The sequence below is a fragment of the Ambystoma mexicanum genome, chromosome 10 (assembly GCF_040938575.1).
Source record: "Ambystoma mexicanum isolate Mex_15411 chromosome 10, UKY_AmexF1_1, whole genome shotgun sequence".
NCBI classification, from domain to species: Eukaryota; Metazoa; Chordata; class Amphibia; order Caudata; family Ambystomatidae; genus Ambystoma; species Ambystoma mexicanum.
In genome coordinates, this window is record NC_090932.1 from 1,010,065,616 (window position 1) to 1,010,079,218 (window position 13,603).

Here is a 13,603-nt window from a genome sequence, read left to right on the forward strand (position 1 = left end):
CCAGGGCACCCCCTTCTCCATCACATTTTTTAAAACTGCTGGACGGATTTCACCAAACCAAAGAACAGCACATCTGTGGCGTTTTGTGCCCAATTTGTTTCTTATTTGGCACACATCCATCTAATTGTTTTGGGTTAGGGGTGTTAAATGGAAGCTCCCTTTTCTCTGCAGAACATTTTTGTTTTTTTTAATAGCTCTTGAACCATTTAATGACATTTTCCCCAAAATATCCAGATTGGAGTGGTCCTTGCCAATTATTGCTTTTTGGAAAATTGCATCCAAACCTGTGTGCCGAGTCAAAGGTTATCAGCAATAGAATTTTGGGCAAAGTCAATGCAAATTGGTTTTATCTCAAATATGGGGCAGTTTTACGCTATATATATATATATATATATATATATATATATATATATATATATATATATATATATATATATATATATGCATATATATTTATTTATTTTGCCACACGGATCAATTTTAACTTGGCCAAGCTATTGTCTGTTAATATTTTGTAGGTGAAACAACTGCATGCGTAATATTACTGAGTTGGGCTAGGGTATCCAATAGGTCTACTTCAGTAGGCAAGTTTCTTTGAATTGCACCCTATGTTTTCTTTGTTTCGTATTTTAATTTTAATGTATTCTTTGGAGGGAGCACTGAGTACTTATCACCTGACCCCTTTCTAATCACATCTTCACCCACTTGTCCTACATTTTGGGAGCTGTCCTCTGGCCTTACTAGGCTGTGTGCTCCCCTAACCTGGTACATACTCTGCCATCTTCCAAGTGGCTCATGGGTTCAGCCACTCATGTTCATATATAGAAAAGCCATGCAAATATGAGGACCTATATCTGTGGCCTTGTCAGGATTTTCTGCTATCCCTCGCCTATAAATGGGCTGTCTTTATGCAGAGGTACCCAGTCTTGGAGTGCTTGGGTGCCATGGTCAGCGAGACTCAAGCATGTGGGTGTTTTTGAGGACATTTACCGAGATACTTTTCTCAGTTTTCATGCACATGGAGGATGCATTACCTTACCCTGATCTCTTTTTTCTCCCATCAGTCCTGCACGCCTCGCTGGCAGACCTGCATCTCCAACACGGATGACACGCTGGGGTTTGCCCTCGGATCCCTCTTTGTGAAAGCGACATTCGACAAGGACAGCAAGGAGATCGTGAGTTTTTCTCACCTACACGCACCCCTCTGTCTTCCCCTCTAACATCACCTGTCTTCTTCTCCAGCTACGAAGTAACTGTGAAATGTGCTGGTTGGTGTCCCACCCTGGCAGCTCACTGGTCGCCTTGGCAAATCATGTGCTGGTGGTGGAGGATTAACTGTTGGTGGTAAGAGTTGTAGTTAGGAGAGGCTAAAGGGTAGCAACAGATAGCCCTGTGCTGCTGTTTGGTACTCTCCTGTACACCCTTTCAGCCCTATCTCCTTCGCCCAGTCTGACCACCGATCTCCTAAAAGCAAGTCTGCCTTCAGCATCTGCTATCTTCAGTAGTTGGCTGATGTGTGGGGTATCAGTCAGTGTTTATGAATATGCTGGCATCTTGAATTTACGACAAGGATTGTTTACATCAAAATCCACTGCCCCCAACATCAGGCTTTAAAGGTTGTGTGATGTAACTTCCTGTAATGTCATCTGATGCTGAAGGGATATGGAACTATTTACACAATGCCCATTATGTAGGTGAAATAACAGCGCCACGTGAAATAGCTTTAGGTACTTGTGGGATTTCTGAGAGGCTAACGCTCGATTGCATTGGAAATCATGCACAAATCGGAATCAGAGGACAACAACCTGAGATCTTTCTGTATCCCGAGTTCTAATTCCATGTGTGCATTTGCATGTACCTGTCCATTGTGCATTATCCATAGGTCAGGCATCACATGCACTAAAGTGGTGCATGCTGTGCATGATACTCTGTGTTGAGATGGATTTCCAAAATCAACCTTGAAGTGGATTCTGGGAGGCCAACATATTATGGTGAAGAGGAGACACTGAAGACTAGCCAAACCCAGTCAAAGTGCATAGCCGAGCATTAAGGCTTAGGCTCAGGAGGTCTGTGAGAGTGATCTAGGGCTACGAGTCCAACAAAACAACACCAATAATTCTAGTTAGATAGGTAAGTACACACATATACAATGATTTCTTAGGCCTTTAAAATACACACTAAGGAAATGAAACTTCTAGGCAAATATTATTACACACTTACTATAAAAACAGATCTATACATTCACCCTTAGGAAGAGATAGAAAGCATTTGATTCAATGACCAGTGGAAAACAGGTAAGTACTCAGATTGCGTAAAGTTCAATAGAAACACTTAGAGTAACCACAAAATAGTTCCCCAACACTTAGTAAATCCAGCTCTAAAATGGTTTACAAGCTTGGGCCCTAAAGTCTTCAATTCCAAAGTTACACTTTTCAGGAAGGTTCACTATGTGTTTGGACAATGCCAGTGGTTACAACTCAAAGTTCCAAACAGAAAAGGGAAGTTCAGTTAAGTACCACTTGCAATCCTACTACACTAGGATAGGCCTAAGAGAGGACCCGTGACCAGATCACCACTGACCAAAGTCAGAAAAGAGTGATTTAGGGACTTTATGACCATGTAACCCCAAGGAGAACAGAGGGGGAGGAACAGGCATGCTAACTTAGCCCCCCACCCAGCCCGACTCCAATTTTTCTAGAGAACACGGCAGAGGATCCAGATTCCATTGGGGAAACAGTCATCTGTACTTGGTCCGGTCGAGGAAGGCCCAAGGGTCATGGGTGTAGATATCACTTTTGTATGCAGGAATTAGTTTTGGTCACTAACGGTGCTTAGATCTTGGTTTCAGGGACCTTCCAGGAAAACACCCTTGCAAAGAAAAGGTGAAGACTTCTGCAGAGCCTGCAACCTCAGGATACCTCAAGGTAACTAAGATGATGGATTGCAATGGCAGTGACCATTATCAGGTTGCGACAGGCAATCTTCAATGGAGGAGCAAAGGAGCAGGTCCTGCATGGCTTCTGTTGATGCAAGAAGGCTGAAAATGCTTGAGCAGGCGTCTTGTAGTACACGCTGAAGATCCTCCAAGTTCCAAGCATGCACTCGGAACGGCGACAGCTGCAGCGAGGTAGCCCAGGAGAGAGCTGGTCAGTTCACCGGTGTGTCCAGGGACACTTCCGAAGGCTCAGAAGGCCCGGATGCTCGAGCAGGGGTCTGACTGGTTGTTCTCACTGGTCATGGGGTTAAAGCGCCGATGAGGGTCTTCTTGAGATCAGGCAAAGTAGCAGAGCTTCACTGGGACTTCACTGAAGTTGGTGTTGGTCAGCTGCAGGAGTTGTCTTCGGATCGTCAGTGTCTTTCTCTTCTTCATAGGGGTCTTAGCTCCAACAATGATCCGTTTAATGGCTGCAGGAGTCCTCCTTTTAACCAAGATCTGGATTGGAAGCTCACTCTGGGCAACCATTGGTAAGGATCTGCATCATTCAAACTGGCAGTGGATATCCAACTCTGGATAGCCACTTACCACAACATCTGCCCAACAACAGACATTCAGGCACCAAGTTGTGATCTGGGACCAGACAGTCCCAGCCCCCACATGCAGGCTTCCACACAAACCACTTCTTTGCCCGGAAAAGCAGCAGATTCTCAAGGAAAGGGATTCCTATATATGGTAATGCTGGACCCAAGAGGGCAGGAAGAAGGCCAAAGAACAATGTGGCCAAAGGACAGGCAAACACCTTGTGGCACGGCCATCTTAGGTTGCTAGCCCCCTTTAGTAGGCATTTGCGGTAAATGCAAAGGAGCACAAGTAAAAAGTAAGAAACACTGTTGGAAAGTATCTGCTGCCACCATCCTGGGCACATTGTAAATGTAACCAAAAAGCCACTACAGAAAAAGATATAAGGATACAAAATATCCTAACCGCACGTCACTTTAGGGAGAGGTGTGCAATTGTAACAATGCAAGAAATTCACCAAGAGAGACATAGGGCCTCATTACAGTTTTGCCGGTATGGGAAAGGTGCTGGTAAAACTGGCAGTAATTCCATGACCTGCACTTTTCCAGCACCAGCAAAATACAAGTTTGCCGGTGGGGGTCACTGGTAAATCAGGCCCCCACCAGAAAATAAATGCTTGAATTACTGGTGATGGTAATACCGGCAATCCCCTCCATGGAGTCCTTTAGATTCACTGTCCTTTCTGCCACCTGTAATATCCTGGTAATACCGGAATATCAGGTGGCAGAAACGGTAGGGCAGTTTCCTGGTATCCCGCTGGAATTATCGGTGGGATGCCGGGAAACTTGTAATGGCTGCCATAGGCTTTCAGTACTGATAGTCTTATGAACTGATCACTTTCCCCATAAGAATAAGCCAAAAAACTAGGGAAATAGAGCAGAAGGCTTTACTTACCTCCAAAAAGTCAGGTCAAGTCAGGTCGAGTCAGGTCAGGAGTCATAACAAAGCAAAAAGAAAGGGTGTCCCATAGAAGTCCATTAGAGAAAAGCAATAAAAAAGAATCTTTCCTAACGCTCTGTCAAAGAGCCAGATGACCCTGATCGTGACTGTTAGACAAACCATAGTGTGTAGATTTTTCAGACATGAATGCATATAAAATGACTGGTAAGTATTACAAAAAAACTTCAAGACCACATTAGGAATACATATTCATTGAAAATGTACACTACGGTAGATGCCTCATGGCATTTGGAGATTTTTCTAAGTTTAGAAACGTTTGTCTACAGAAACCATTGATGCAGAGTCAATAGTTAATTCACGGTTATAGTGACAAGATAGATAAATATTATTTAGGTACCAGGAGTGAAGGAGGTGGCCACCAACAGCTGGGGAGTGTCTTGGAGACACCCTACCAGAAAAGTTGCGCACTTGATTTGATTACTCAGGGCCTTGGAGGACAATCCTGAAAGGTAGACCACCCCACTGATGAAAACTGTCACGGTCAGGGGGTCTTGAAGATGTATTGTAGAAACAATGAAGCGGAGGACCAATGACAGGCGAGGGGTCAGAGGACCCGGGGAAGGCTACCCCAGCTGCAGGCTTGCTGGAAGAAAGGTCCAGGAATCGTAGGTTCAGAGGTCCATTTAGGTGTCTGGATTGGGTCTATCTGGGTGCCTGTTCTGGACTCTGGGTCGGTTAGCAGAGTCCCGGGAGATGTTAGGATCAGAACCACTGGCGCCAACATGAGGAAGGATACCCTTCAGGTGACCCAATTTCAGGAGGCCATGGCAACTACAGCAGAAACGAGAATAACAGGGGGCGACCCGTTAATGCAGGCCACAGGCGGCTCAGCTGGAGGCAAAGGACTCTGCACAGGCAGCAGGACCATACCACGATGAGGAATGCTGAAGGGGGGCAAGTCAGGATGTAACACAACAGAGCCTGAAATTTGACACAGCAGGAGCAAGCCACTCAGGTTCAAGACAGGCGTCAGAGGCTCTCACCTCAGGTCAAGGGACACTACAGACACAGGGAGGCTGCAGCAAGGCACCATGGGATGCAGGCATGGATGATCCAGCACAGGAGACTGGAAAGAAAGAGGTGAGAAAGAATTTGAGACAAAGTTCTTTAGCATGGAGAGGAAGAGTTACTGAGAAGGATAAGGAGGACTACAGCCAGTGCAGCAGCAGGATATTCAGAGTCGTCCCTCTCTCTAGTTTCTTCCACAGTCAGTTTTAGCACAACAAATATCGGGATCAGCCCAGGCTTTCTCTAATTAGATACACACGACAGTGGAGAGTAGCCTTTTCCACCAACACCAATCCACAGCCATCCATTCTGGATTTGCAGCAATAACTCCATTCTCTCAGGCACATGCACAGACAAAGGCACACACAGACACACGGATTGATGTACCTAGGAGATCATCATTTACTGTAAACCAGATACCAGTTGCACGAAAATGCCTTGAGGCCTCTGCAAAGAGTCTACATAGGTGGAATACTATGACCTCACTTACAGACCCTGCAATAACACAACAATACACTTATAAATGCAACACCATCGACAAGTTCTTCACAGACAAAATAGGCAAGATACAGCATCACACAGACAGCTCCAAACACATCAGAGACATCCCACCAATACCAGCCTGGAAAATATCAAGATTTAATTAATTTAGAACAATTACTCCAGAAGACCTGACCAACCTTCTCGCAAACCTCAAACCCACCAACTACAAAGATGACATTCTCCCAATTTCCATTGTGAAGACCATCAAATGTGAAGCATCTTACTGTTTGTCATTGCCACCAACACATCGCTCAGACAGGGCACCTTCCCAGATGCACTTAAAACAGGACAGATCCTCCGTCTGCTGAAGAAGCACACACTCGGCCCACATGACTTGGCAAACTTTCGCTCCATTGGGCATCTACTCTTCCTCAGGAGCGGGATTGAGAAGACTGTCACTGTCCAGTTGGACAACAGGATCACTCAGTAAAATCTCCTACAGGATTACCAATCTGGCTTCCATGATGCAGCACTGAAACCACCACCAACCAAGTTATCGATGATGCTCTACTTATCCTGGACAAATGGGACCCCTCCTTGACCACTCTTCTGCCCATGATACCACTAATCATGGAGCCTTCTTCAGCATCCTTGCTACATGCATGGGCTTTGATGGAACAGTCCTGCATTGGTTAGCTTCATACCACCCCAACAGAAACCAAATCATCCAGATGGGCCCGAGCAGATCCCAGCTCCATCCAGTAACCTGGAGAGTTCCAGATGGCTCCCTCATCTCCCTTGTCATCTTTAACCTATGCTTGGAACCTCTGGGGGAATTCTTCACTGACATCAAGGGACACCTATATGCAGATAACACACCACTTTACCCACAGGTCAACTGTATCAATGACATCCATCAACTCAAGCACTGAGTGTCCCTCTTCCAAGCCTAGATGTCAAGCTCCTTGCATGAAGCTTCACCCTAAAAAAACCAATTTAATTCCCCTAGGAAAGCCCACCATGCATGACCGAGTCTAGAATTGGCGAATTGACCTGAAGCTCAATGGATTCATGTCGCAACTCAAACCAAGTGCAAAATATATTGGCTTTACTATCGACTGTGACCTCATTTAAAACACACCTTTCCAACAATACCCACTAGCATGGTACCAGCTTGCACTCCTCTGAAAAGTCAAACCTTTAATCCCTGCCCCGAGTTTCAGAGCAGTTGTCCAAGCCCTGCTCATCTCCCACCTGGACTGTGGCCACGGCCTACTCGCAGGAGTCCCTGATGCCAGCTTGGTCACTCTCAAAGTTTTTCAGCATGCCTCAGTATGCCTCAGAAAATGTGACTACATCACCCCCTCCTCAAGGGGCTGTACGTGCTACCCCTACAAGTACAAATCATGGTCAACATTGCCTGCATCCCCTACAAACCTGACACAATCAATACACCCTCTGCATGGCCGAATACCTCAACATCTCCAAAGGCAGCATGCAAGCCAGAAGCCACAAGGTCGCCAGGCTGGAAACAAAACACTGCAGGATGACATTAAATCAGGAAACTGGCCTTTTCCAGCTAAGCATCCTGTCTCTGAAACAAGTTGCCCATGCAGATAAGACTGGCTCCCTCCATCCACCACTTCACAATGGACTTGAAGACTCTATTCTTTGAAAAATATCTTGCCAATTGCTGATCGCTCTACTCAAGACTAATTTACACCCTCTTAAGTTCCACCCTCTTTTTGCTGCACCTACCCACCCCAGCTCCTCTGCTAACTCTGCATCCTATTTGTAACACCCAGGGTACGTCCCCTTTGTACAGCGTTCTGTTTCTTCATAGCAAGATTGTTTCTTCATAGCAAGATTTGTGCTTTATAAATGCCAGACATACTTACATTTCCCTCGGTCGAAGCAACAAAGGAAGACCACAAAGCAAAATAGCCGAGGTTTAGGATCTTTAAAATGCTTTAGTAGGCATTTGCCCTCCAGAAAGGGGCAAATGGTTATTAATGTTGCAAAGGGGCTACAGAGTGGTGTAGCTAAACGTAAATCACGCTGATGCCACAAATCTAGTCTCCAACACACTTTCTGGGTGAGATAACCCAGGCATGGACAAAATTGGGTCCTCAAGAGGCGTCCCTGTCCAGGTAGCCATTTGGGCTACTGTGGGCAGCACAACAGAAATTAATTTCAGCTGCAGGGGGGCTTCAGTGGAAGTCCATCTGATATGAAAAAGAAAGTCCAGGAAAACAAAAATCCAGCACATTTTCTAGGGGACTGCTCAAGTTAGCACAAGAAATCCCAAATATCAAAGTCTGACCTTACAATGAGGCACCACAACAGAAGTGAAAGAGAGCATTTGTATCCCACAGCTACTAACTCCAGGTCCAAAAAAATTAAAAACGAATGAATGCACTGATCATTGTTTTGTGGGGCCAGCCACCAGTTGAACCTTTGGACCTGCTGTGCCAGGAAACGTGCCCTTGAATGTATTTCTCTCACTTGCAGGCAGAAGGAATGATCGGTGAGATCCGCACTGCTTTTGAGGAGGCTCTGGACAGATTACCTTGGATGGACGAGCAGACGCGGCGTTCAGCGAAGGATAAGGTGAGAGCTCTACCTGTTTCTCCCGCTCTACACCCCACATTAATGCACCAACCGTCAAGTGTTTCCACCAGAGAGGGGGAAAAAGTCACGGGGGAACAGGAGCAGTTTGGAGAAAGGGAGGGTGCTACTCATGGCATAATGGAATTACTAATTACTGACAAAGGCCTACTCCAGTGTATCAGAGGATGTCTCCACACCCAATCATTGTAGACCCTAGGTTATGCTGCTTTGCTGTTCCACCAAACTGTGTACTTCTCCACATCCTTGCAGGCGGATGCCATCTACGATATGATTGGATTCCCAGACTTCATCCTGGACAACAAGGAGCTGGATGATGTGTATGATGGGGTGAGCATGTCCATCTCAGCAGATTGAGGGGGCGCAGTGCTCAGTTTATGGAGCGTTCAGTAAGGGGAGGCAGTAAGCTCGGGGGAGGGTTGGTGCGTTCTTGGGAATCAGGATGGTTGGTTTGTCTGGTAAGGAAAAGAATATGATAAATAATGGCGGGAGGCATCTACGGGCATGAGTTTCACATATGTTTGCCACGGAGTGGGCGAGGAGCGTCAGTTTCAGATAGATTCAGTGTGGGTATGATGGGCATTGTGGGAAGGAGCTTAACATGCATGCACGTGTGTATGCTGGTGTACAGCATCTGAGCCAAGTAACCAATGCATTGAAACGAGGGGGCGGGGCACCTGCTGTTAGGGCTTAGTCCTGTTGGTGGCATGGTATGGTCCAGATTTGAGTTCAAGGGATGCTCACTGCGGGAGTCTGTTTTCTCTTTCTTTACAGTATGAAGTTTCTGAAGATTCGTTTTTCCAAAATATGTTGAGTTTTTACAACTTCTCTGCAAAAGTTATGGCTGATCAGCTCCGGAAGTCCCCCAACAGAGACCAGTAAGGAATCCCATACCCCACAAGGGAAGGAGATGGGTTGTTAATATGCACCAGCATTGCATCTTGAGGGGATTAATGGAGGGTGAGACAGGGCGATGGTGACACCCAATGGGGTGATGAGGTGAGGGGGAGCCAAAGCTCCCAGACTGGAGAGTCTGAGTTGATGCATGCACTATCATGCCACTGCTGGAAATGAGACAATTAACAGCAGAAACCACACCATGGAGTTTGCAGTGGGTTGTGTTTGTGTGTTCCGTATTTTTATAAATATGCACAACCAGGCAGTACAGGTGCTTCACTCTACCAGCATATCTCCATGTGCTCCTGTGTGCATGCCCATCCACACGTGCGTGTGTATGTATCCTTATATACATGTGAAGGTGTGTATCTTCACATGTCTGTGCTTCAAGTCCCTCTCCGTCTCTAGTCTCACATGCCTGTGATGTCCGTATTGTCATTTGCCTGGACTTATGCATCTCTTACCTGACAGCTTTGTTTGCCCTCCATGCCTGTTTGCTGCCCCATAGGCCTGTGTGTGTGTGTGTGTGTATATTCTTTACTTTGTTGTGGATGTAGACGGTTTGGCTTGGCTGGCTTCCTTTGACCTGGTGTGTTCATTAGGCACAGGATGAATGAGGAGGACAGGGCATCCTGCTTGCTCAAGGCAGGGCATCCTGCTTGCTCAAGGCAGGGCATCCTGCGTGTTCAAGTCCCTGCCCATGGGTTGAAGTGGAGTGATTCTAGAGATGAATGCACCTCAGGAATGCCTAGATTAAAGAGGTGCGTGGGCAAAGTTTTGGGAAGATACCAACCCAATGCGTGAGGAGTCATGGTAGACTTAAATGGGTAGATGTATTTTAACTAAGTGGGTGCTTAAGGTGGGTTTTGCAATGTAATCAACATCTTGCTGACTCCAAGGTGAATGACCGCGACCTGCTGGGTGCAGACCAGTGGGTCAGGCAATGGGCGAAGCCATATAGGGCAGAGGCCTGCCCAGAAAGAAGAGGGCCACAGTAAAAAACACTGCAAACATTTTCTTCACACCAAGCCCCCCAAAAATAGGGAGTAAATCCTTTGAGCATGGGACTTGACAGTAGAGTAAGCCACAATTCTTGGGAGGTGGTATGATGGCTGGCAATCGCTGTGCAGAAGCCTGTTGGGACTTTGTGTCTTTTCTCACCAAAGGAATGCCGCTCAGTGCAATGGTAAGGCTTCACTGTCATTCTCATCTTTCACCACAAGGGAGAACCCAAAAGCGGTGTGCAGTAATAATGTCGAAAATAAAAAGTCGAATGACAAAAATGTCCAAAAAAAATGTCGAAAAAAAGGTCGTATATTTTTTTATTTATATGTATTTTTTGGGTTTGGTAAGTATAAAAAATGGGTAAAATAAAAAAAAATAAAAAAGGGGGTTGGGGGGAACCCCCCCATTTCGAAAAAAAACGTACTGAAAAAAAATTCGACTTTTTTTTTTCTACATTATGACTTTCGACATTTTTGTATGAGGTAGTTGTAGCTGTGGCCCAAAAAGGGCCGGCTAGTAAGGGTGGCATGATTTTCCTCTAAGGAAAAACCTAGAAATAAAGACACAGACACCAAGGTGAATACAGTATTTTATTGTATGTAGTGTGTAGAAAATGTTTTGTGCTGGGCCGGCGTGTGGGGGGAACTCCCTAGGAGATTGAGCCATGGGGTCAAGCTGCATGGCTGTGGCGGTTGTAGGCCGGGCCGGGGACCAGAATGGACTGCCCAAGAAATATCAAAGGACCCAGGGAGCGTGCGTCGAGCGTCCCGAACCAGGCAGGCGTGGCTGGCAAAGTGGGCCCTTTCTGAAAGTCCACCTGGGTCACACAAGTCAGGGGTGGAGCAGTGAAGATATGTTCGGGTGAAGAGCGGGAGACTGCAAGTCCTGGGTTGCCTGGTCGTGGCAGCCCAGGTGAATAGAAGCCCTGGTCTGCTGCTGCGAGGCAGCACATGTGAAGCTCTGGTGGCCCGCCCCCTGCGTCTCTGCGATGAATGCCACGAAGAGAGGAAGAACAGGGGTGCGGCGGAGACCAAGGGCTACATCCTCGTTGCCATGTGGATGTGATGCCCGGGGGCGCTGCAGTGTCTCAGGCAGCCCCCATGGCGATGGGGCCGCCTTTTAAGACTGGATATGGCCGCGGGAGCGGCAGTGAGTGTGAGTGGGCACCCCAGTCTATGGGGTCCACCCTGGAGATTAACAAAGGCTACAGGTCGTGGCGTTGATGAGGTTGAGCCCCCACTCCGGCAGGGGGCCACCAAAGGACGTTTATGAGAGCGCAAGCCACACAGTGCCTGTGGTTGGCCCTATGTGGTGAACGGGGTCAACCAGAAGAATAAACAGCGGGCCCCATCCAACCACCAAGGACAGACTCATGGAAGGTACTGTAAAGGGGGTGATTGACTGCAGCAGTCACCCCAATTGTGAAATATTATATTATATGCAGTTTACATGTTGTGCTGTTAATTGTATATTCATGTTCTTAGTTAATCGTATATATTTATAATAAGTAATGTTTAGAATAGGAATATTATGTAGGGAAAATGTGATGTGGGGGAAGGCATTTAGGGGGCATGTTAAGTAGGTGTCGCATGTTAAGGTTATATGAAAGTGGGGTAGAGGAGAGGTACCCTGGCGTGAGGTAACAAGAGAAGGCAGTGGCCTGCCTGAGGTCCCGCTAAGTAGGGGAGACCACACACAGAGGCCATCGTCTGGCCTCACACTAGAGTGGGTGGTACCTCGAGTTAGGGAAGGGTATGTTTCGTCAGACTCACCCTAAGGGTCTTCCTGAAACCCCCTCAAGGAAGGGTGGGTTGACGGAGGAGTTCCCCATTTATATGATACTCATGTCAGGGGGAGGTTAGGAAGGGGATTAAAGTTTACTTGTTTTTATAAATAAAGAGGGGTCCCCGTTGGGAACCCTATAAAATCCACCTGGGTGTCTGTGTCCAGTTTATAAGGTAAGGACTCAGGATGTAGCCCATCTCCTTTTAACAGCAATTTTATTCTCTGGTGCATCGCCCCTCTCTATCCAGCTTGCCTGTGCCGTGGGGATGGTGGTTCCCATGGCGACTGGTCATGGTCTGGGGTGAGGGAGTTGTACACCCTTGCCTTGGACCAGGGCTGGAAAACAGGGGCTGCATAGTCACAGCTTTACCAGGGGTCAGGGAAAATGACCCTGAGATTCTTGCTAAAATCCAACAAAGTCTCACTAGTTTCTGCAGTGCGTCCCAGTGAACGCCCAGACAGTGGCTGCCCATGGATAAACTGTAGGACATATCATGTTAACACCTCGGGATATGGTAACAGGTTTTACGCATTGCGACAAAGTCCCCTGCCTGACCTTGATGATGGGGTCACCATGGGGGCCGGCTGCTACCACATAGCCATGTGATGCTAGGCCCAATGGCGGCATGGGAAGGATCCCCTTGCTACCCACACTGTGCCATGTGTGGAAATCAGGGGCTTGTCACATTACCACCTTACATACTTCTTTTTTTTAGCGAAGCAAGGAATGGCGGCTCTCTAGAGCCTTGCTGCACCCGCATGGTCCCCTCCCCCCTCCCGGGTGTGGAAATCCCATATAAATATACACAGAAAAGGAAAAGGACTTGAACTAGGATGGGAAGTTTTAGAGACAGCCATCGAGTCATCTTACAAGGCCTCCACTCTCACACAGTTAAGGCCAGCTAGATTAAGGTAGTCCATCCCAACGACAGGGGCAAGATGTGACAACTAGCGAAAGTACCACCAATAGGAAGGCACTAGTTACCCCCAAATCCCATATAAAAACTGGAAGCTATGCTCAGGGGTGGGTCCTGCCAGAGGCTGGAAGGTAGGGCTAGGGTCTGGCAGAGAGAGAGCAACACACAAGTGTAGGGATGAGCCAACACCCATTCCCACAGCAGGGCTGTAAACCAATGCCAGGGGTTGAGCCCAACAGCCAATCCCCCTCACAACTACCTATAGACAAACCCCTGAACTCCCTTAAACCAGAGATAGACTGGAAGATAGGGCAATCCTTATAAAAGGCAGGGCTTCTGGCAGAAGTCTGTGGGAGTTAGGATAACAAGCCAATTTGGAGCTGGCCATGTGTTGAACAGAAAC

General features: G+C 47.1%; 1 protein-coding gene across 1 annotated transcript in view; it reads left to right on the forward strand.

The window, feature by feature from the left end:
• The window catches only part of ECE2 (endothelin converting enzyme 2), a 513,778-nt gene that overhangs the window by 394,984 nt on the left and 105,191 nt on the right, over window positions 1–13,603 (forward strand). The window contains exons 11-14 of the mRNA XM_069618808.1: window positions 1,065–1,175; window positions 8,480–8,578; window positions 8,849–8,926; window positions 9,371–9,474. Coding sequence (XP_069474909.1) covers window positions 1,065–1,175; window positions 8,480–8,578; window positions 8,849–8,926; window positions 9,371–9,474 — 392 coding nt within the window. The remainder of the gene's footprint in view (window positions 1–1,064; window positions 1,176–8,479; window positions 8,579–8,848; window positions 8,927–9,370; window positions 9,475–13,603) is intronic.